The 26695-nt window shown below is 31.3% G+C and overlaps 1 protein-coding gene across 2 annotated transcripts in view; it reads right to left on the bottom strand.

The window, feature by feature from the left end:
* Positions 1-26695, bottom strand: part of LOC143236946 (protein sel-1 homolog 1-like) — an 88665-nt gene that overhangs the window by 56968 nt on the left and 5002 nt on the right. The window contains exons 2-8 of one of the 2 annotated variants that reach the window (XM_076475661.1): positions 16556-17288; positions 14572-14635; positions 12011-12071; positions 10264-10426; positions 7786-7839; positions 2634-2693; positions 1299-1380 (exon numbers count right to left, since the gene is read on the bottom strand). In XM_076475661.1, the coding sequence (XP_076331776.1) occupies positions 1299-1380; positions 2634-2693; positions 7786-7839; positions 10264-10426; positions 12011-12071; positions 14572-14635; positions 16556-16690 (619 nt within the window). In that variant the 5' untranslated portion in view covers positions 16691-17288. The remainder of the gene's footprint in view (positions 1-1298; positions 1381-2633; positions 2694-7785; positions 7840-10263; positions 10427-12010; positions 12072-14571; positions 14636-16555; positions 17289-26695) is intronic. The other variant, XM_076475660.1, reaches the window with a different exon arrangement.

A 26695-nucleotide genomic window follows, 5' to 3' on the forward strand; every position in this document is an offset into this window, starting at 1 on the left:
TGGGTCTGATTTTCTAGTTTACTCTGCAAAAAAATAGATTGAAGGATATAAAAAATAAGCTTTGCTTGAGTAATAAGTATGCTATAATGAGCAATTTACATTGCATACTGTACTTCTTGAAGGGATGGTAAATATATTAGAAAACAAAGAAAACCTACACAGCAAATGTCACAATTCTCATACCAAGGTAGATTGAATATTCTTTCATAGACTTCCTTTTGCAATTAATGATTTAAAACTTAAGTAATATTAAAATTTGATTTATTAATTATGTTTTGATGTCAAGTTTATTCTACACCATGATAAGAGTTTAAATGCAATTCTCTTAAAACATTTAGTTATTCTTGTTAAAAAAAAAGACAATAAAAATATATATAAGAAAAAGCAAAGGACTTTAGCTCTTACTTTAAATTTGAGTTTTATTGCACTCAGATGTATGGTTTGGTAAGCCAATTTTTCTCACTATATTTGGTTGTCCCAATGTTACACAGACAGCTTTCAAATATGCATTTTATAACACAAAAGATGAATCAGGTACTACAATGAAATGTTCCAAAACTACTACATTTAACCTGGCTTTTAAAATAAGTTATAAATAGATTTGAAAAGTCCATTACTGCTTGGAGCAGTGTCTATAGTCTAAATACATCACACTTTCTTTGCAAACTATTGGTGTCACTTTTAACATAAAACAATCATCTGATTTATGTGGTTCAAAATACACTCTTTTTATTGGTGATAAACATGTCAAATAGCAGTCTCAGAAAAAATTAGACATTTCGTAAACAACACATAAGATGGAAGGAGCATGATGCGAGTTGAACAAATAGAACTGATATTGTAGTTAATCAAGAAAAGGTTGAAATTTTATATTCTGGCTTGTTAATAATTACAGCATGTTTCTAATTAGCTGGATAATCTGAAGCATTCATATGGTAAGAATAAAACAAATCTATATAAAAGAAGTCTGATCCCAGCACACAAGGTAAGCCAAGAGTGGTAAAGATTGAGAATTTATTTACATATTTCCTTTTAAAATTAAGATAGTAAAACTAAAATAATATAAAAATTTGAATTATAAACTATATTCTTGTGCCAAATTTATCAAATACATTGACAATAAAGTAGTTTAGTTAATTCTTGGATTAACATTGTAAAAAAAGGTTGCAACATGCATAACTTAACCCTCCATTATGCACAAGTTTAATTAAATACAAGTATTATGGTTGTGTTCTCAGTTTTATTTCATGAAAGAACATAGAGGCATAGATACTAAATAAATTTATGAAAATAATTACCATGTTTTGCCACTTTCCTATAATAAGTTAGAGCTGATTCACAACTCATCATTACTCCGATTCCTGACAAGTGACGATATCCCTACAAAATAAAAACATTCCTTAATTATAAAAATAACAATTATGAAAAACAGTTCACCTAGAAGGTGTTGCTCTGTCTTTTAATGTTTTACATTTATTATGTTTTAATATAAATGATTTTACTGATTCTGACTTGCACTTTGTGATGCCTCATAACATCTTAATATCAGTGAAAAATATGAGGTACATGTTTTTCATGATATCCTAATATTTGTAATAATTCTTACTTTTCACTATTTAACATTTAATTGTTATAGTAAATAATCTATATTAGTAATAACCTATTTCATTACACTGTGTTGGAACTTTTCATTAAGAGGTAACTCAATTTGCAAACAATTATATGCTCAAACACAGTTAAAACATTTTTTTCCTTAAATATAAGTTATTACAGTGATTACTGATTTGTGAAATAATTACATGCAAATATAAAACAGGTTTTCAATTAACTGATCAATAAACTACATGTTCTAAAACAAAGGCAGAAAGAATTTCTGAATGTAGTTGATACTTTTTCAAGAGCTGAGCATATGTTCATGAGAACTCTGACTACTAAATAATCCTTATTTCCAAACTATTTAATTCTATGCTGCACCACTGAGTTAAAAAAAATTACAGAAAATATAATTGCACTCATTCTTCCACCTGCATTTAAAACAATATATATTTTATTGGTCAGAAGTTATTAATATATAGAAAGTTAAATTCAAGTTCAAACAATTTCACCCAGTAGTTTTATTCTGAAAAGCTATTAAAATAAACTTTATGTCTGGGAGTTTAGAAATTATGATTATTGCCAAAATTCCTTTTTTTCTTTACTACATTTGGTCCAAATTACTGTTAAAATTATTTTACTGCTGAAAGATCCCATAGTGTGTTGATAAAAAAAAAATATTGGTGTTCATTATGCCTTATGGTGATTTGTATACCGATATTCATTTTATTCCAATTATCAGTTTGGTACTGTTGAGAGAGAAAGAGAGAGAGATAAGAAATAAAAGCAATGCTAGTTTGCAACAAAATTAATTTAAAAATTCAGTGTCACATCATTTTGGAAACATTTATATCATGTCAAAGCTTTCCTGAATGAGCCAATTCTCAATGTGCCTCTGGTGAAATTGTGATATCATAAGATAAGTAGTTTTTAATATATAATCATTTATAAGGATTCTCTAACAAACATATTATTTTTCTACTTACACTCATGTATACAATATCAAATTCCTATGATTAAAACTAATAAACATCACTTACTAGCATCATCTGAGCCCAATGATCTCCACCCAAAGCTGCAAAAGTGTAATACACAAGTGCCTAAAATTAAAATAAAAGAATGTATCTTTTCATACCTCACTGATAATATGTGCAAAAAATCTTTAACCATTTTCATTATGTGGTAGTTATAATGCTACCACATACCTTTTGTTAATAAAAATAACTCATAAAAGTCACTATATCAGGAACACATACTTCAAACACGTAGCACAGTTACAGAACTTCTCAAAATATAAGCTTCATTTTTTTGGGTTGATTTGTGATTTATAATACAAAATTACTACATAACACAGCTATTTATTATGCTATTGTGCATGACCCACATAGTAAGTTTTTGCACTTCAACTAATAGTAAACTTTACAATGCCATATGCTATGTCACTTTTAAGTAAAAAAATGATGCAATAAAATATTGTCTAAACCATTAAAACTAACAAATATATTACTATATTCCAAAAAGTATACAATTTATATATGCCCTCCTTTTAATAATTCATGTAAATATGTTCAAATGACCTTAAGTTATAAAATTTCAAAGTTATTATAAACAGAAAAGTATCTGCCAAGGCAATTACTTAAGTAAAATTGATATAAAGAGTCTTATTAAGTTAATTAATTATCATATCATAGCATACAAATAACAGAAAACCAGCTTACAAGACTTAAATCCCTCTTAGTCCCGAGATCCCTTGAAATATAAAATTTTTTTCTACTTCACAATCAAGTGCTACTAAACAAGAAAGGGAGGTAACTATATGTCCAATACAATGCAATACAGAAAGTACTTCAAGGTTTTAGCATATATATATTTATTATTTTGTCACCTTCATGAACTTGAAAAACAATAAAACATGAAAATAGTTCACTTTAAGAGTTTTTGACACCACCAACTTCAAACATTTACTGTTTTCTAATTATTTAATTTAAAAATAAACCTCAAATGAATGCAAGCTTGTTCATTCACTGACAAGTTGTATCTGCAGAGGTAGGAACTTTAGTAACTTCTACCACCTTAATAATAATTAAAATAAGGGCAAAATTTGAAAATTAGGCAAGCAGTTTAAATTTTCTTTAATTGCTTCATCCAAAACAAATGTCACAAAATCTTATATACAAATAAAATTTAAAATCATGACATCTCAGTTATAATTTTATTTCAAAGGTAGTTTTGTGGGATATATTTCACAATTTTCAATTGCCATTATTTTGCTCCTCTAAGAACTCAATACACTTGCTATAACACGGCTAAGCATATCCTCAAGTTATTAAATTGTGGAAATATTATACTTAACTCTTTTGCAACATGTCTGGGTTCAAAGACCATGTCATCAAGTTTCTTTACTTGCATTCAAAAAGGTTTTGAACTACTATTTTATGCATTTATGTCAATATGTTTCAAATCAAATTGTAAAGTATAATTCAAACTTTAATATTATATACATGAATTAATTTCTTAAAAGTAAATATTAAACAAACACACCAAAATATAGATTTAAGTGAGTCACATGGAATGTTAAATGCAGCACTGTTTAAAATTACATGTTCGTGATGTCAAAATACTAAGTCTATAAATTTGTACAAATTATGAACTCAAACTACTAATATTGACAAGCTAGAATATAAAATAAGAACTTCATATCTTTTTGTTTTGCTAAGATATGGGTTATGTATGAAATCAAACACAGTGGCCCCACTCAACTCCTTCCAGCTTTGTGCAAAATTCAAAACAAACCAAACCAACTCCTATTTTTGAAATAGTCCCTTAATACTCTTACTACAGTATATTACACATGAATAACCAAACAGCTTAGAATGTCCCCAGAGTGGTTTTCACAGCCATTTTCATCTTTTTAAAAGCTATTGCATTCTTTCAATCCAAGTTTTCAAAGAAGTAGGTTATGTCTTTAGCCTGCTTGAAGTTCAGTTTGTTTGTTTTAAATTGAAATAACTCTTAGTTACTTAGCTTAATAAATTATAGTGGAATTCTATGGTACCAGTGAAGTTATTTATGATTTTTTGATTATTCAACTGTATATATATAAACCCTAATAAAAAAAAATTATTCAATATCCTCCATGTGCAAAATTTTTAAAGGCTTAGTATCCTATGTCCAGCAGCAACTGAGTACAAAGGTTGTAGCGAGAAGAGATAATTGTTTGCTAAATTCTTGATTTATTGTTCTGTATTTTAAGAAAAATAAGTTTAATAATTTATTTCTTAAGAGTAATTATCTATATATATATAATGTATAATAATTGAAATGTGCCTGTATATTATAAAATACTAGTTCACTGGAAGATTAAAGGTCAGTTTTATATTACTGGATATGTGACCTGAGTGCATGCACACTGAGTCAATACAAATCATGTAATGTTAGGTAGACATGTCTAGAGGGTCAATATAATAAAAAAAAATATATATGTGTTCATATACAGTGTTATGAGTATTAAGCTATGTAGCTATGTTTCTATTTTCATGCTATAATTTGTAGTCGTTCCAGTATGAAAAAAAACATAATTTGTATTTATTTCCTAATGTTTTTGTGATTATTATGAGGCTGGCTAAGTAACAGAATCCACATAGTTAGAGTTAGACAAAAACAAAATATAAAATCTTATTCAAAACAAATATTTGAAACATATTTCGGAGGTTTCAGATATTACACAAATAATATTTGAGATTTTTGGAATGAAGAACGTTTTTTTAATCATAACATGAAATTACTTTGCACTCAAGACTACTAATGAAACAAACTATGTTTTCACAAACAAATCCTTAGTAAAAATATTTCATTAGAAATGTTTTTTTATTTAAAATACTTGTAATTTTTACCAAAATTCTGCCAAATTTTGTGAAGATATGCGTGTTGTAACAAAAATTATAGTGCAAATACTTAATGTGTCAAATGCATAAACAAACTCGTGTATTTTATACCAAGCCTGGTGCAAAAGAGTAATGAAAGATCAAAACAATTTTCACACACACACGCTAGCTCTGAACACTAGAGGTTCATAATTTTTTTATCTACAAATTTCATGAATAATTAGATTTGATTTTAGACATATTTCAGTTTCTTTTAACACATTTTAAAATTGTCAATCTTAATCATGATATTATTTGATTAAATCATTTCTTTCATAATAATTTAGTATGGTAGAACCATGAATATGAGAAAGCAGGCTCGAGTTTCATGGACAGTCAGCATCAAAAAAGAAACTCAACTATGTACTATATTTCTTACTTTTCATTTGTATTCTTTTTTATTATTATAAAAGTAACTAAAATGTAAAAATAAGAAACCTATTAACCAAGATGAAGTTGAATAACATAAAATAAATTTTAAAAAAATAAGAAGATTTCTTCATGAAGTATGTTTGCAAGTAGCTTGTGCATTATATAATTCAATAGGGTAAAATACTTAATGTTATCCAAAAAAGTTATCTTTGGAGTTCTTAAAACAAGAAGACTATATTCAGGTGGCAATATCAGACAGGACATGAACTGTACTGGATAAATTAGTGAATCTTTACCAATTATATTGTAATACAGTACCAATGCTAGGTCTAAATATCCTCTACTTCAAATTTTGACTATTAGTATTAGACATTAGCAATGTTAAGTGTGTATGTTATGTTAGAAGAAATTACAGTTACTGAGATCATATATAAGCAATGGTAAATATGGGTACGTTATACTACAGCCAAGATGCTAACAACTCTACATCTGTACACATAATTCTATTGGTCAGATACTAGGAAAGCATTTATTCACATCATTCCGTATTCCAGATACTGACAAAGCTACTGTTCCAAAAATAGCAAAGTTTGGCCCATACATATCATTCTACTATCCAGATGCCAGTAAAGCTTTGTCTGTGCACATCATTCTGATGTCCTAATACTTGGTCACATGAACTCGAGGGAGGGTGATTCAAGAAAACCTTGATAATCAGATACAATCAAATCTTCTTGCCACTGATAAATATAAATTAAATTATGATTTGAATGTGAGTTTAAAACGAATTTTGTCTTTGATTGAGATCTTGGACATAAGCCCCTAATTTGTTATATTATGTATTATTATCCCTCTCAGATGAATCTTTGATTTATGTTACATAAGTTATGTATTACGATTTCAAGTGGCTATAAATTTAAATTTATATGTTAACTGAATGTCAGTATATTTCAAATTTATATTTGCCAACAAGATTCATAAACACAATTTTCTTTCTTAACACAAATATATTTTAATATATAAATAACAATACAACTTATAATAACCGTTATTACAAATAATGATTTGTATACAAAACTGTTACATATTCACAAACAATGTTTGGTTTTCTATTTGGTCTGGAACTAAATATTTTAGTGATGGTCCAGGTGCATGACAAGTAAATTAATTCTGAGTTGATATTGTTATACTTCACTTAAGCTAACTAGCTGTCTATTTTTGCTGGCCTAATACCACTTACAAGCTTGTTTTTTACTGACAAAGATGTTTAATGTCCTCATAGACATACTAATTTCTGAAGTTAAACAGTTTGTAATGCTTGAAATCTATAAACATTCCTGGTCAAACATCCATTGTTTTCAGATTCATATCACAATTATAGCTTCCAAGGTTCATGGTTACAAACTGTAGCAGACCAACAACATTTATAAATGGTCTCTTGGTGCATCAATTTATAATCTTTGGGTGAAATTCTCAAAATTTCACATGGCAACAACATTCGAAGATACACTAGTGTTTTAGTAAAATGCATATTGTTGATTCTTACTCTTGAGAAGCTTTTACAAATTTAGACAACAGGCAGGACTTTCACAATACACATTAAACAATATAAGTTATATGCATTTAAAAATATACATTAAACTGAAACAAACATAGATATTAAAATAATACATTTAAACATTAGCAAAACTATCTTAACTAAATTGGAGGAAGTCTTGTGAACAAAGTTTTCTGAATGAAGGGCAAGGGGCCACGGTTTTGTTTTGACAAAACTTCAACTCTTATAAATTGCATAAAGCTAGTAAATTAATAAAGCAGAAGCTAATAACTCTCCTGCCAGAATTAAAAACAGACAAGCTAAAACTATCATGGACAACTCTATGAAATAAGCTTTTACCTTTGCTTGGCTTGAGTCTACTCCTAATCCAGTGGCATATAGAAAACCAAGATGCTACAAGATAAACAATACTTAATATATAAGGTATACAATAAATGATATGTGGTAAATAAATATTAAGTAGCAAAATATCTATTAGAAAATAAAGTAACAATGAAGATAAAGATCATAAAACAATATGAATTTAAGAAAAAGTAAAGGTGACAAATCAAAGCTAATTCTATAGATTATAGTGAAAATAAAAACTTCCATTTCTTTGCTTGTGGAACTACCAAGAGCTATAAATATATAGTAAAGCAAGGTATGTGAGAAGACATTATCTATAGATAATAAACATTTTTTTTCTAATAAAATAAACATTTGATAGGTTGCTAGTAAGTAGGTGTGATTGCTCAACATACTTGGTTTGTGTTTACAAACAGGAAAATTCTTGAAGACTGACTGAAACAGGACATATTAGCTGAACTGTATTTAAATGAAATTGATGTTGTCTTTTAGACACGTAGTTCCAATCTCAATGCGTCATTCACAAGATTTATATTTTTTACTTTATAATACAACACCTAAACATTTTTTTTAAAATATCATGACAGCAAACTTGTTCCTACTCATCTACCGACCTATAATCTCAGTTTCTCTATTAAAATCTCTCCTCAACCATGAAACAAGGGTCAAAACATAATCTACATCCATATACCTATACAACACAAGGTTTTCAAAGAATTCAAACTAACAAATCCAAAAGTTTATGCATTCCATCTCAGTTAGACTACAAGAATGACAGTTGATTTAAATTAAACCAACTATCATTCTAACTCTGGACTTTAACATGCTGATATCCTTTGTGTAGCAATGAAATCAAAATAGCAAATACTCTTCAATTGAGGCATCACCAATATTGTATTGGATAAGAATAACATTCTTGCTCTTAAAAATAATAATAATTTTAGCTTTTCCATCATAGCTAAATATCCAACAGAAAGACCTAGTTTTATTAACAATCACTCGCAAATCCTTCTTTTTCCACTTCAACAGTCTTTAAATCACTCCATTAAAACGCCTATTACAAATGTTTATAATCTAACTAAATAATTTTATATTTCTCAATACAGAAATTGATTTGCTACATTTTGGTCAAAGCACTGAGACTGTCAAGGTTCATATAAATACCAAGAACATTCAGAATAGAGTCAACTCTTACAAGCAACTTAGTATCATTAGATACCTTGGAATTTTTTATTTTCACAATCAAGCAAATTTTGTATCCACTTTCAAACTTTTCAACCAATTTATCCTATAAACATTCAAAACACTAAATCATCTTTTGCAAATCTTATCAAAGGTGTTTTTGGAAGTCCAAATACACAACAGCAAAAGAAATGCCCTTATTTAAAAAAAGTTGTATTAAAACATCTTCATCAGTTGGTAAAGAAATGAAGTCATTTGCTAAACTATGTAAAATCATTATTCAATGTCAACTTTTCATGTTTTTGTTCTAAATGCCTTTTGAGATTAAACTTCAGTTCTACACCAGTTTCAGCAGAAGCAACAAATATAATAAAAGTTGTGGTCACCAATATTCACAAGTTCTCTTTTAGATCAACAATTTCATACATACCACAAAGAAATTCTAAAATAGTATGTTCTTTATTAGGATAATTCACAAATTGAATATAAGAGGAATCATTTTCCATAACTTCAAGAAATTATTCAAATCCATGTGAAGAACATAGATGAATTCATTTTCTACTAAATGTAATACACCATAATGATAAGCCTGTCTCTACTGGTAAAGCATTTGCTTGCGCCCTCTCCATTCTTTGTCAACACGGAAGTCTTTAGGAAATGCCAATTAACATTTTATTTTTCCTTTTAGAATTCAAACATTCTGCATTCATTATACAACAAAGTATTATAATCCTGCTGTTTGGCATTCAGTGTTAGACTAGACTGCTCTGAAGCAGTAGAATACTTTTAACTTCTCAAGTCTTTGCTGCAAATATTCATTCCACTGTTGATGTGATTAGACCCTATCTAGCTACTCTGGTTTTAATAACAAATATTTCAAATAATGAATCATATAAAAAATTTCCTTCTCACAAGTTGAAAAACTGCAAGGTAAATACAATAGAATAGATACTCCAGATCAATATCTTAACACATTAAAGATCACTAAAGAATAATCATTAAAATGTTAGCTTCAGAGATTTCTTCTTGTAATCAATTTTATTTTGTATGAGGTGTAAATAAATTTCAAAACAAACCAAGCAGAAGTAATATTTGTGCAAAGTAAAAGCTAATGATGTATAATACATTTCTTATTATATGCAAGACAACATAATTATCACTTAGAATACTATCATTAAATAATCATTCTTTTAAAATGTATAAGCAAAGAGAAAATTTTCAAACATGACATATGCAGTCTCAACTGACGCTTTCTATACTGAAAAGACAATTTAACACAATTTAGCTTACCAATTGTCCTGCAGGAACACCTTTCCTAGCGAGTGAATCAAAGGCTTTCACTGATAATTCAATGTTCTGCGAAACAACATCACCAAAGAGATGTGCTTTTGCCATCATCTCCTGTGACACAGAGTGGCCAAGTTCTGCTGCTTGCACAAATATGTCATAGGCTCTGAAAAAATGTATTATACTGTTGCTTTGTAAAGTTCCTCTACTACATACAAGGGTTTTAACAAAATAATCTAATATTAACACTGAATGTATAGTGAAAACAAAACCAACATTTATTTTATATACAACTTTAAATGTTTAATCACAAATACATTGTATTAAATACAATTTCATTCTTAGAGTCTGGTAAAATGGGATAACTAAACAGTGCTTTTGAACTTACAAATACACATGCTATTTTTTGTTGGCTAATACGAAATGTTTCTGAATCTAACTATGTAATTCACTCAAAATGAGTTCAATTAATTTATTTTAACAGAATCTAAAATGGATTTGCATATTATTAAATAAAAACAACCTGCATTTTATGAAGTAAAAACATTATTGTAGTTTTACAGTTTATAATCAGTTTCATAAAACAGATCTTCTAGCTGCAGAACAATTAACACGTTTTTATGGCTGTAACTTGGTAGAAAATGTCACCTGTACTGATTAAGTTGAAGGAACTACTTGCAAAAGTAGATCCACTGCACTTACTGAGAAATTGTAATGATATGGGAAAATGTGTATAAAACATTGTGTTTTCAAACCTGGAGACAATTTTTACCAGCAGTCAGCATGGCTATTTTATAAACCAATGAGGAGACTCATTAGGCAAACTCTTTGTAAGTATAATAATACTGTCTCCTGTCTGGCCTGACAGCATACCTATGTATTGATGTATAATGTTTAAAGAATGGAAAATACTAAATATTAACTGTCTCTAAGATTTAGAAAAATTAATAAAAGGTATAAATGAATTACTAGATATACTGGAGAAATTACTATTGCAGTTGTATAACATGAAATAAGATTGAAGGAATTTTTCATACTACTTTGATAGATAACCTGTTCAATGTAATGACTATGTTGATAAACATAGTAGAAGGCTTGATTAATGAACATAACAGTATCCAAAATGAAGAGTAAGACACTTTTGATTCTAGATAATTTCAAGATAACTTTGAACATTTTATGGGAGAGAAATTTATCAATAACTTGTAATGAAAATTGTTTTGTGTTTGTATTACAACTGTTTTGATTCCATACATAAATGTATCAAGTTGGTGGTTTGTGTGTTTAACCCATGACTGCATAACCTGGATTTAAATAAATTCATTTGTAATGTGTGTTGAGTCAAACACAATGACTCCTTGTTCAAGAAAGGTACTAACTTGTTAGAAATGGTTCATAATGAAGGATATCAGAATGATTACAGAACTGGATGGATTATTTTATAAGGATAGATTAAGGCCTCTTAACTTGTCTTGAGGAAAGATGGATTAGAGGTGATCTTAATTAAGCTCACCAGATTATCAAGAGATTGACATAAAAAGAAGTTTAGCATTTGAAAAAGAGAGACTATGCTTCAGTTACGACAGTTTTATTTTCTCAAAAGAATGACTATCTTATGATAAAAGCTGAGGTCAGCATCATACAAGCATTTTATATGCATACATAAAGATAACTATATCCAATTGAAACATTGAAAAATAATCCAAAAGTCTTGAAGAAACACTAAAATGTTAAACATTTTAATACATACCTCTTCATATCAGGTTTTGTTGTATTAAGAATGGTCATAGCTGTATTAAAAAGCAGTTCCGCTACAAAATAGAAACAATGTACATTCATTTTACATCTAAAATCATTCAATATTTAACCTAAACATCTGAGAAAAATCCACAGCCAGACTTTCATATCTACAATACTTATTTAACTTACTACACACACATTACACAGTTATTGAATTCTGCCTATCTTAATATATACACAATGAATTCAAAGTTGTTTTTGTACACAGAGAAAGGCTCAAACGGACATTACAAAAGAAAACTTCAAAGCTATTTAAATTATATACACTAATATTTCCTGGACTCCCAGATCCTGTATTTTCCTCTTATCACATCAAATATGTCACCATTGAAAGCTATGATAGTATTCAGTGTCACAAGGCATAGGCTCCCCAATGGCTAACAAGAAGTATAAAGAAACTTAATTCTCATAACAAAATTTTTTATTTGTTTAATTTTGTTTACTCGAGTAAATTATTTCATGGGGAAATTTTTATGAAACTGTAATTTCATAGTTTTTCCAAAACTACTACTTAAAAACACCCATTTTTTCAGGATTTCAAGAACCCATGTGAACTATGAGAGAAGATGATGTTTGTAATAAAATTTATGAAGATGCAGGTGTGACAGAATTTAACTTAAAAATCAATTTCCTTACATCCAACAGTTAAAGATGACATTAACATAAGGTATTTTGCATTAGATATTCACCATTACATTTTTAAGCATTCCTCATTGTTTTTTCATAAATTATATTTTTAGAAAAATTAATAACTTAAACTTCATTTCTCCTTGGAATAAAACCTGTTTTAGCTTATTTGGCAGCACACAGCCCTTATGTGTCCTGCTTGCAACTTTCTGTTTAAACATCATTTATTACAATCCTTTGCTTTTTAATATTCTAAACCTCAATCAACTAAGCTAACTTTTCTTTTATAATCATTACCTGATCAAAATAAGCAGTAATATTTTTGAAAAATGTCAAATATGCTAACTATTCACCAAAATTGCAAACATTATTAGGTGGCTTTGAAAAGCACCTTTAACTCTCTCATTATGGGTTTGTTAAATCAACAAAGTTTGTTATCCCAAAGTGATTGTCAGAGTTATCATATTATGACTTTTAATGTTTTATGTATCTTCATAAAATTTGATAGGCCTTCAGTAAATATTACAAGTCATTTGTAACAAAAATAAGATTTTTAAACTATTTATTCTTGCTAAAAATTTGTTTATTAATGTATTTAGTCAAGAGTTTTAACTGCTTCGAGTGCAAAGTGGGTTTCATGTAAAAATTTAAAATATTTCTTTTATCTAGAATTTTTCAGATTTCACTTGCATACTCTCCAAAAATTTCCTAACTAAATATAATTTTTTTTTACCTAAAACTTCACATTCAATCTGTTATTTTCTCTACCTTAATTCTATACCTATTTGGTCAATTTGACCAATCATATAATCACCAGAAAAAAATAAATCTAAACTACTCTTTTTTTCCCTTCTAAAATGACTACAATTTGGAGCATAAAACTATAATTATTTATCCTAAATAGCTTAAAGCTAATAAAAGTATACATCTAACTATGATTAACTTTACTGTTTATCTTTTGAACCAATTCTAACTAAACATCCCCACCATGAACATTTTAAATCACTCAGTAAACAAGTAGCTCATGTTACCATATTGAATTTTGTAATGCATGAGTTGCTTGTGATCATATCTTATGAAGAATTATTAATTTTTGTTGTCTTACCTAATTTACCTTAGGTAACCTAATAAGTTGCTGCAGATAAAACTTAAACCTACTTGTTCATACTAATAGTACTGTTATACTAAAATTTATTTAATAATACACCTAAAAAGAACAATAACCTGCACAAAATAAACAATGTTCTTTAATTATTATTATTAATCTGTCCTTTCTAATGTTGAAATAAAAACCTTTAAAAATTCAGTTAAGTTTGTCAATGTGAATACCATGAGAAAAAGTTTCAAACTTTCATAGGCAATGCTCTGTACAGAAATAAGTGTAACATAATAGATTAAAACTCTAGCTTTCTATTGATCATAAATAATGTAGTATAAAACATCAGGAAGAACTATTGGTAATTTGTGATAAAATAGGTGTGATGGGTATATATGGCAGGTGAGTTTGATTTTCTAGTTTAAAGAAATATGGTTCAAGGCTATAAAATTATACTTTGCTTTTTGTAATTCTATATTATAATAAGTAATTCAGATTAAATTTGGTAAATTTAGGTGTGGTAAGTAAATTAAATATGGAATACCAAAAAAAAGGAAATACCACAATTTCCATAATAAGTGAGATTGAGAATTTAAAAAAAAATATTTCTTTATACGATTAAGAACTTGTATTAAAATTCATTATTAACTATGTTCTAATCTAAAGCTCAATGTAACTCTAATAGGTAGTGTAGTGACATACTCACTTTGACCTGTCCAGAGAATAATGGTTAAATAATCTTTCTAAACTGTTTACCACTATAGAAATAAGAGTAAATGGCTTAATACCTGGACAATGCTTGTCACGTCTTTTAAAAGCAGATATAACATCAGCCAGTCTTCTGGTACCTGTCTACTACCCAAATTCACACACACACAAAAAAATGTTTAGTGAGGGGCATATTTTTCCAATTCTTAATATTTTTAATACACTTGGAAAATTATTAGCTTGCTCAAGAGCCTTAACATTTTTGAACTTCTCAATTTTTCTCTAATAGTTTCATGGCTAACATTAAATTTATATACATTATCATATTTCCTACAAGTAATATCTCAAAATTTGGAACATTGTTCCATCTGCTAGAATGAATAATTATGAAAAATTCAGCATGTATACCATCCCATAATCAAATGTAATAACTCTTCTTTTAAGTATAAAAATATTACTTATTGTCTTATAGTTTGCACATTTAATTTTTATTTTTAGTGTAAATGTTTATATTTCAAATGTCCAAAATTAAAAAATGGAAATGTGCACTTTTACCTCTTCATTGAATAATTTTAAAATATATTCTTAGGGCCATATGCATAATTTCTATTCTTCACCTTCTTCACATTTTTTTTTATTTTAGTGTTATATTTTCCTTTTCACTTTTTCATATTTTATTATTTATATCAACCTCAATGAGTTCCAGAGAGTGATATAATGTTTAGATCACAGAATCTGCTTTGACCTTAGGCAAAATGTTTGCCCTCACTTTTTTTTTTACAAACCATGGCCAGCAAAGCAATGACTATAAAAACTTAATCATTAAATCTTTCAAACATGAAATTTAAAACACAAACAATACCTGACTAACTAAAAAAGTAAAACCTAAATGCAATTTAATTTATTATAATGCTTATAGACAATTATATCTTTCAAACATGAATATTAAAACACAAACAAAACCTGATTAACTAAAAAAGTAAATCCTAAATGCAATTTAATTTATTATAATTCTTATAGACAATCATATCTTTCAAACATGAATATTAAAACACAAACAATACCTGATTAACTAAAGAAGTAAATCCTAAATGCAATTTAATTGTCTATAAGCATCATAATCAAGTTAAAACTGTTTCTTGTCAATACATATTCTACTTTGCAAGTGGCCATTACCTACCTCAAAATAAATTTTTACAATGGTTTCCTCATGGGCAAGTTCTTGAAATATTCTTAAATCACTTGTATTCAACCTATATATGCTGTACTTTGAACATCTTAATGAAAACATCTACATTACATCCAAATTTCTTCTATACTAGCTCTTAAAGTTGATACTTGTAACTGTGAGTACTTTATGTGACAAGAAAACTGGTTTTAAATTATTGTTTAGAGGTTTTTTGAATTAAAGGAATAATAAATAATAAGTTAAAGTAAAATGTACTTCATAATTATTATTTCATTAAAATACAGGGATAGTGGAGTGATTAAATTAAATTTTGAACATAATGTGCAGTATCATGTTCAGAAAGAATTTAAAAATTTAAAAATGTTAGTGGTTGGTGTAGGGTTAAACTGCTAACTAGAGGGAAGGAAATGGGATGACATTACCTCTTGGCAATTTTTAATATTATTCTACATATCTTTGTTTGAGAGACTGCCTCATCAATAAACAGAGCTGTCAATTAATTAATTAGTAATTACCAATAATCACCCAGCTATACTCAGTACTTAAACACTTTTTAAATTTTTAATTTACTTCCTAACACTATTAAAGAGTTCCCTTGCTCACCTCAGAACATATTTACACTGAGCACTTATTTTTAAAATCCTCATAGATCTGAAAAATATTTCCATTTAATTTAATGTCCAAACTGATTAGTTCCTGTCTCTATTTAAAACTACATTGCAACTTAAAACAGATTAAAATCACTGCTTACCAACAGTACAGCATACACCTGGAAAGGCTTTAAAATTCACTTGGTAAAATCCATGAAAACTAGTTTTCACATATAAACTTCTACCATACATGTCTCAAAAATGTTTGCTAACATGTTACAGTACCTTGTTTCTCTTCTTCTGACAATGGTGTTTCATGATTGGTGTTTGTTTCTTCCAAGTTCTCACTATCTCTATCACTTGGCATAGAATTTTGCAGTATAGTATTTTTCTCATCCTTTTCAGTATCTCCTTTATCATCAATAGATTCTTTTTCCACTGCTCTATTTGACTTTTCTATATTATCAGCAGTTTCAAGTAACACAGATGTCTTCCTTAAAGGAGCATTATCTTCTGCAGATGTAAGCTTTTGTTTATCATTATGTGAACTATATTTTTCATATTCTTCTGATAATGATGCAGTTTCACCTTTCTCAGTCTTGAAGTTAACTAACTGATGGTATTCATGACTAGATACATACTGTGGTGTGATTGGACTAGATTGAGCATCAACGCTTTCCTTATTATTAATGTGTGAATTTTCATAACTCTGAACTTTCTCTACCTTCTTGTGCAATTCCCTAGAATCTGTTGGAACAGTTTGTTCACTTTCTTGTTTTTCAGGTGCAGAAATACTATTTCTATTTGAATCCTTTTGTTCTGATATGGATTCTGAATCAGCCTCTACTGGAAGTGTGTTGCCATTGCCTTCTAAAATCATTGCTACAGTAGGGACTTTAAAAATTAGGAAAAAGGCCAGCAATAAATAGAAAGTTACTGTAGATTCAAGGAATCTGTTCGTTACTTTCATGGTATTAGTGTTTTCAAATTGCCAATGATGGTAACAGTAACAATAAACCTGCAAATTATTAAAACACAAAATTACTTTTGAAAATGAAATTTTATTATTAAAAATAAAATACTCTGTAAGATACTGCTAGTTTTCTAAAAACTATTAAATTTCATTAAAAATAAACTAATAATTAAAAGAAGCTAAATTTGCTTCATACTAATTAAATTGGATATTATTATTACCAGGGAGACTGGAACCAAATTTTCAATAATACAAAGAATACATTTAAAAGGAATGGAACAAAAGTTAACATTTTCCTTACCTTACGTTGTTCTGTACCTTATTTTAATTAAAGTTTTAATACCCATATAAGCTGTCTTTAGAACACATTTTCTTTACCTGGAATGCATTTCAGACAGAAACATCTATCTTCACCACAAAGTACATGCCAACTTATACTGCACCAACTTATAACAATTATTATTAAACTGTATCCCTCCACCATTAGAAGAGCCCTATATTTTTCACATGCAATGATCCCCTTGACCATTAGCATTTGAACATAGGCTCATTCTTAATAAAGGAAACTAAATGAACTGAAAGCGAAGAAGAGAGGGTAAGTGATGAAGAACAGTATCTACCTTAAATACATTTTTAGGTAAAAAAAAATGTTAACTTCAGCTAAACTCCCACAATGAAGATGGTGGAAAGGTTAGTGCAAAAAATTAAATACTGAATATAAAACTGCTATAGAAACTGAAAATAGAAATACCCAATGTCATTGAGATATCCATTAACAAGAAAGGAAGGACAACAAAAGAAAATATCACAAGATTCTTTTTTACGGTGGTATAATGTCACTAAGGTGTGTGAAAAGGCAAGATTGTTCAAATGGCCATTATTTCATAATTAATAGCTGAACATAAGTGTATAGTGTGATTAAGGCTATATGTTACACCATTCAATACAGCAGAAGCACTTACTTGCAACACTTATTATAACAATTAGGTGCATAAAGAATCATTGAGAATGGCTTAGCTCATAATATAATGGGAAGTTTTGTGCTACACTGCCAAGTGATATCTCAGCCCTACTTCCCAAACAAGGGATTCATCTACTAATTCTTGTAATGGTAGGACTGCACCACTCAATGAGGAACTCTCCATGCTGACATCTCCAGTGGCTTGAGACAGGAGAAGTAAGGGTTCTCCCTTAGTCCACTAGAATAAAAAAACAAAATAATCTACATGATGGAGAACACTTACGAAATGTCCAAACTGTGTCATCAAGCACAATCATCTCGAATTACAACTCACACTGAAAGATAATACACAAATAAAGAAAACAGATATGAAGTAGTTGTGAGAGTAATTACATATTACTTAAGTGCCATCTTTTATTTTCTTTTTTTACATAACTACAAAATAGTCTAAAGATAAAATATACAGACACTGCCAAAGCAGTCTTGTGGAAAATCCATATCAATACTGGGCACTCAGCAGGTGGCTGTCAAATCTGAAAAAGGAGAAAAATAAACAACTGGTATCAAAGCCACTGTGAAACATGGAAAATGGTGAAAAGGCCAGGGTAATAAAATCTTCCCACACTGTGAGTAATGTAACACTAATGTGTTAAGGTTGTCAACATCACAGCATGTAATCATAGGGAATACAAATGGCTAGAGGCAAGAAGACCTGTGAAATAATAAATAGAAGAAATGGAGACATAAAGAATGTAAAAAAAAAAAAAGTCATCACCTCATCCACAAAGGAAGAAACTACCCCACAGGATATATAACCAACCAAGCTAAGCAAAAAGACTTGAGTGTCTAGAAAAAGAGAAATTCTACAGTAAGAACAGACAATAACAAATGCTCTAAAACCAGAGAGATGTGCAAGCAATATAACAAGACAATAAAAAGAAGAAAGGAAGGTGGGAAAAGTGGTTAAAACCATTTAACCACACTCCCATGCCAACCAAATATACAGGCCAGCAATGATTTTATTGTCTTGAAAGTTTTACACATTCTACAGTAATTATTGTGTGCTGATTCCAAAAATATTAAGTTTTCTCCATCACATACAGACTTTTCACAAAATATCATATGCACTTTTACTTAAGTGAATCATTTTCATTGAAATTGGGTCTCATTTTGTTATGCTTAAAATGCTGACAATAGACTCCTCTAGACCAATCACAGTGTAAGTCTTGTTGATTGTTCTAGACCCCACAAAACACACAGCTCTAGCATCCAAACAGTAAACAGGTCACATAAAGGTTGGTTAATTTGATGTTTTATGGCACAAAGAAGCTAGGCTATCTGTGCCAAACATCCAGTAAAAAGTTAATTTTGTAAAGAGGAGATTAAAGTAAAACAAAACAGAATTTAAAAACAAACAAATAGTATAAAACCAATGTTTACATCTAATATACAGCAGTAAGAGAAAACTACAGTAATACAAGTCATAAAGGACTTTCTGCAGCATAATTGTAATTATCATAACTCACCAGGAAAACTAACAGGTAAGTACAAACACCATCAGTCATCTGAAGTTGACCTTTCCAGTCCTGGTTCCGAGTTATTTGAAGTTATGGCAATTTTCGAAAAGTAATAAAAGTTTTAAAAGACTTGTAGCAAAATTTTAATAATAACTCATCAGGATGACCAACAGGTAGTTTAAACGGCAGTGTTAGTCACCTGAAGTTTGCCTTTCCAGTCCTGCTTTCAAGTTATTTCATGTTACGGCCATTTTCTAATTTCAAATCAAACAAGATGGACTGTGATTATTTAAATGGAATCACATTAAAAGAGGTTTAATGTATAAATTAAAAAACTTAAATGGCATTAAAAAGATTAATGGCCTTTAAAAAACTAAAAACATTTCCAAGGTGGATAGTGTCACCATCACCAAAAACACTGTCTAAAATTATGGATAAACCTTGGGACAGAACATATTTTAAATGATGCTGTCGTTGAAAGTCATAACTATGGCAAGAAAGTAAAATGTGGCTTATTGTGACCTGAATGTTACACAAAATACACATTAGTGCATCAGTTCCAGGTAAAAAAAAAAACGAGTTAAAAAACTGTGATCAATACGTAGTCAAGTTAGACAACTTCCTCTTTCCAATACTTATGGAAGTAAGATGGCCAAAGTCCAATATATGGTTTTATTTGGAAAAGCCTGTTTTCAGCTTGTTCACTCCAAGTCAACTGCCAGCTGGCACAGAGCCGTGCCTTGAATACAGAATCATAGTCTATGTATGGAACAGACACAGTGGTGATAGTGCCAGAGCAAATAGATTTAGCTGCAGTGTTGGCGAGCTCCTTCCCAGGGCCAGTAGAGAACTAAGTGAGTCAGTATAAATTGCAGTTTGAGAACTACTTAGCTTCTATGGGATCCACGGCAAGAGAAATGGCATACAGTTCAGCATTTAACACAAAAGCTGTAGAGGGGATTCTGTTTGCAACCACCAAACCACAACAAACCATGGCAGAGCCCAAAGTATTACCTAATTTCGAACCATCTGTATAAATATGAATGGAAAGATGGTTCGAAAGATATTCAGCAAATAACACACAGTATTTCCAATCAGAAGTGTCTGCTTTTCTTAGATAACTTAAATATAGGTCACATTTGGAGACTGTAAAAAGCCATGGTGGGATGGGCTGACCAGTGGATACAGCAATGTTATCCAATGACAAACCCAATTCATCCAGCTGCATCTGGATCGAAGGCCAAAAGGAGCAATGGCAGATTGTCTGTTCTCAAAATGTATGGCCCACTGAGAAAGTAAAACATAACCCCAGGTGAGATGCTTTGGTAAGAAACTATATGCTTTGAAGCATATAGTAAAGACAGTTGCAAACAATGGAGGTGCAAAGAAGGTTCATGAGACTCTATGTATAAGCTCTGAACTGGGGAAGTGCAGAAAACCCAGTGCAGAGCCAAAGTCCTTGATGATGAATGGGGTCCAGGATCTTTAAGTTTTGATTGAATAAGAGCATGATATATCTTTAGCATAGAACATCGATCTGCTCCCCAAGAGGTGGAAGAGAGGACACAGAGGATGTTCAGTGCTCTTGTACATTTGACCCATAGCTGCTTGATATGTGGTATAAATAAAGTTCAGCTTACAGTCAAATATAAGCCCTAAGAACTTTGTCACAGAGATCATGGGAATCACAACTTCACCAATATGGAGTTTAGTCTCAGGGTGAATATCCCATTGGCAGCAGAAGTGCATGCAAAAGGTATTTGAGAGAGAGAAGTTAAAGCATTTGCTGTGGTCCACTTTAGTAAATGATTAAGGGCAGTCTCAGTCTCAATATACCTCATGTTCGACAACTGATATGAGACGTGAAAGTCATCAACATAGAACCCTTTTGCAACAGTGAGAGGAAATTGTTCAGTGATGGCATTAATATTTAGTGTGATACTCAAAACACAGCCCTGAGGGACTCCAAGTTCCTGTAGAAAAGAACAGGAAAGTATCCAACCCACACAAACTTGGAATCTCCTGTCCATTAAACAATTTTTAATAAAAATGGGCAAATGCCCACATAACCCATATATATGAAGATCTTGCAAAATGCCATACCTCCATGTTGTATCATAAGCCTTCTAAATGTCAAAGAATATTGATGCAAGATGTTGTCATTTGAGAAAGGCTTCTCTGATTGACATTTCAAGTCAAATCTGGTGGTCCACAGTGGAGCGCTGTCCTTGGAACCAAACAAGACGAGCCTTAACAATCCTCTCTAAGGTCTTACAGAGACAGCTCGTCAAAGCAACTGGGTCATAATATGAAGGAATCTTGGGATCCTTCCCAGGCTTAGGAAAAGGTAGGACAATAGCCTGGTGCGAGGCATCAGGAAAACCACTCTCCTGCCAGATCCAGTTAAAACCAATTAGAAGAATAGCAAGAGAAGCAGGAGATAGATGGGCACAGCATTTCATAGTGTACTTCATCAGGTCCAATTAAGGACCAGGTTGAGTTTCACCAGTATAAAGGGACGATTATAGTCAAAGAGACAATCAGCTCAAAAGGAAAGAGGTGATCCCTCTGCCCGAGTCTTGATGGCTAAGAAGGTGGAGGATGAAGCAGAAGTGCTAGATACCCAGCAAAAGCTTTCACCAAGCTACTTCCTGGCCATAAGAGAGCAAGATAAAGTGGGGGACCCTTCATATCTTGTCCCATATGAATTTGGAACTCGCAGTAGAAGATATGCTGATTGTGAATTTAATCCAAGATCCCTTCTGGCTTTGATGTCTTGCACACCAAGCATGTGCATGGGCCTGCTAGAAAGGGATGGGGTGCAAGAGTGTGAGATACCTACAAAAAGTATCCCAAGCCCATTTTTGAGCCTTCCATGCCAAATCACAGGCAGGATTCCACCATGGATGAGGATATCATGGAAAACGTGTCAAATTTTAGGAATATGTTGAGCAGCTGCTTCTATAATACAGTCAGTTACTGCTGCCACCTTATCATCTATTGCTGGCTTACAGACGATGACAGGATCAAGTTCTGTGAGAGCAGTGAAAGAGGGCCAGTTTGCTTGATCCAGCTTTCACCAGTGCATGTGGGTCAGATGGCATCAACAACAGCTAGTCTCTCTCAAAATAAGAAAGTAATCACTGCCTCATGGGTTCTTTTCAACCCTCCATGAAAAATGGGAGAATAGCAGTAAAGGACTGATTAAGTGCATGAAAAAATGTAGAAGAACCAGTACTGAAAAGAGAAAGGTTGTGATCAGAGAGCATACAGTCTATGAAGTAACTGCTCCTCTCAATATCAGCACTACCCTAGAGGGAATGATGTCCATTAAAATCCCCCAGCATTAAAATGAGAGATGGTAACTGTTCAATAAGAGCATCAAGGTTTGATTAATCATAGGTCTCTCCAGGCAACAGGTAAAGAGAACAAACAGTGATGGTATGACCCAAGGAAACACAGATGGCTATGGCATCAAAGGGTATGTCGAGTGGCAAAGACAGGGTGGATACATGCTGATCAGCTACCAATACTATCGCTCCATGCACTCGTCCATCACACAGCCTGTCATTTCTCTACAAAGAAAACTGCCAAAAGATGACTGTATTGGCAGGTTTCAGAAATGTTTTCTGTAAGGAAAGACATACAGAATGGTAGAAAGCAATCAGTGCTTTGATGTCATCCAGATTAGAATGTAAACCTTGACAGTTCCATTGTATGAAGGTGGCTATTTTTATTTATGTGTAGGTGAATTGGGTGGATGGCACTTCTGTTTACAACCACGTCTTTTTTCTTTATTGTCTTTATTTGAAGTAGGTCTGTCAACTTTTCTTCCAACTATTTAGGGCAAGAATGAAAGCAAGATGGGTGAGAGCCATTACAATTGAGGCAATGAGGGTCCATTTCACACTCGTACGCATTGTGGTCCTGGCCACAGCAACAAGCCTATGTCAACGAAACATGACATAATGTCTTTGAGTGGCGAAACCACTGACACTGGATACATCTAAGAGAGTTTGGAATGTATGGCCATACCCTGCAATTAAGATAATCTGCCTTCACAGTAGCAGGTGGACATGGCAATGTAAATCTCAGAATGAGGACATCGGTCAGCATTGTAATTACATCTTTGTGAGTGAAGATATGCTTCATTGCAAAAACTCCTTGGGTGGAGAAACCAGCATCAATCTCTGAATCTGGGATGTTCTTCAAATCTCTCTCAACAATAACTCCTTGTGATGAATTAAAAGTAGCATGAGGTGTAACCTCGATAGGTATATCCCCAATCACCTTTGAATGCAAGAGGAGTTCACTGTGTTTAGATATGGATGTTTCTACCAATATGTCATCAGATCAAAGCTTCTTTACTAACTTTGGAGAGCCATCAAGTCCCTCTAGTCCCTTCTGAATGAAAAAGGGAGGTATTTGCCCTAAAGGTTTGTCTAAAAGAGAATGTAGTATTAGAAAATGAGGTACAACAGGTGTTACAAATGTTGAAGATCGCTGCTCGGAATCTTCAAGATGTGGTCATTTACCCATGCACTGTTTTTTTACTACTTAAGTTTTTATTTGGAGGATCTATAATAAAAAAAGGAATATTTCAGTGCTCACTGACCTCACCTACCATGGAGCCCTAAGAGGGGACGCACTACAATGCCAAACAAGGACACTGCAGCAACTGTACCCAAACACTAGCATCAAATACAATGTCCTCAACACCTGTTGAGAACATCCAACACTAGTACTTGGTTCCTAGCCCAAGTGGACCAGCTGATTGACCCTAGAGGAGTCACCCCAAGGTTGCCCATCTACAGGAATTCAAGGCAAAAGTGGTGTGTTAGAGTTGGACCCCTCAACCACCAGGATCCTCTCTTCCCCTTCATGGGTCACCATGCACGGTAAAGATGTGGGTGGATGTTTAGATCCCAGAGGAGGTAAACTGAAAGAACAGAACCTTCCCTGAGAGGTCCCCTCACTACACATAGGAATCCACACTGAGGGGGCTGCATAACATGTTACTTCTGTATAGTATTTGTTTTTACATGCGCTCTGAGATTATTTTTTTCTTTTCAATATTATTTTGTTGTTATGACAACAAAAGGATCTGTAAAAGACTCACACATATTGTTATATTTGTAGTAAATGTATTGTAAAGAAACAAAGGCATAACATTACAGAATTTATCAGAAAAGCATATATGTTACACATATTTTGAAATAACTTTCAATGGGCTCTGCACAAATTTTGTACCTTCTGCATTGAAGAGTTCTAAGAATGAACTAAAGACTAGGAAGTATTTGCATTTTGGAATTTCAATTGTCTTGCATGAGCCTAGAAACCATGGAGATGACTGTTATCTTTGCTCATATAATGTGCATGGTTACAACACTCAAAAGGGATATTGCTTTTCAGAACCTTCAGTCTGCTTTAAAACCTGTTGCTTGTGGACATGATGTACCCATACCCACTCCATAGGAAATTCTTGGTATAGTTTCACCTGCTCTTGAATGTGATGTTAATAGAAATAATGATAGGGATTGTTTTCAACCAGAAATGTCTGGTGAACTTCAATCTTTAACACAAGGTGAAATTAATGATTTGATGAGAGATTTGGGCCTTCCAAAGGAGTTTGTAACAGATTTTGGAGCTCAAATTTCAAGCTAAGAAATTGTTTTCTCCAGGAACATCATTTTACTGGTACAGAAATCATGAGAAAGGGTTTATACCATACTTTTCACAAGAAGGTTCACTGGTTTATAGCAACAATATTACTGAATTAATACCAACACCAAGAGCTACAGTCTATGAACTAAGTGAGTAGCAACTGTCCATTGATTTCTCAAAAAAAATTCTAAAAGGTGTTCTTGTTCATAATGGTAAGATATATGCATCGGCTCCTATTGCTCATTTGGTTCAGTTGAAAGAAACAAGAAAATCTCAAACTTCTTAGTAAGGTCAATTACAAAGAAAATGATTAGCTACTTTATGGAGACTTCAAAATCCTTTGTGTGTTGTTGGGTCAACAATCCAGTTGTACAAACCTTCCATGTTTTTTGTGTGAATGGGACAGCAGAGCCTGAAATCAGCACTTGATAAACAAGCAATGGCCACAAAGAAAACTGCTGAATGTGAAAACCTGATTGGGACAAAAATGTCCTATCACCTTCATTTCACATAAAACTGGGCTTGATGAAGTAGTTTGTAAAGGCCTCAAACAAAGATGGTGACTGTTTCAAGTATCTGTGTGGAAATTTCAAGCTCTTTCAAAAAAAAATTTAAAGAAGGGATTTTTGTTGGGCCTCAGATTAGGAAATTTACTTTGGATGAAGAGTTCAAAAAGACAATGAGCAAAGCTGAAAAAGAAGTATGGATTGCCTTTAAAGATGTTGTTGACAATTTTTTAGAAAACAACAACAATCCAAATTATGAAAATATTGTCAATAACATACTAAATAAATTCAAAGATTTGGTTTGTATTATGTACTTGGAAGTTCATTTCTTAAACTCACATTTTAACTCGTTCCCCAAAAATTTTGGTGCCATCAGCAAAGAACAAGGGGAAAAAAATTTCATCAAGACATGAGAGAAATAGAGAAAAGGTATTGGGGAAGGGAGAACATCAGCATGATGGCTAATTACTGCTGGTAATTACAAAATACATAAATGAAAGACCACAACACAGTTTTGAGACTGAAAACATGTAGAATGAAAATGCATATTTATTTAACATCAATGTTCTTCCCTTTTCTTCAGTTTGCTTGTATTTTTGTTAACAAATATAATAATTAAAATGTTCCTTGTGGTAAATGAAATAATTTGATATAAGCTTTTTTTTACTCCCAATTTTTAAAAAATATTAAGCATGAGAAAAAATAAATATTATTTCTGAAACCTGCATAGCTGAATTATAGAAAATCCATTATAAAAACCAAAATAACTTTAATGAATTTTAAATTTGTAGGCCTGTTATATTA

This window comes from Tachypleus tridentatus, chromosome 13 (assembly GCF_004210375.1).
Source record: "Tachypleus tridentatus isolate NWPU-2018 chromosome 13, ASM421037v1, whole genome shotgun sequence".
Lineage (NCBI taxonomy): Eukaryota > Metazoa > Arthropoda > Merostomata > Xiphosura > Limulidae > Tachypleus > Tachypleus tridentatus.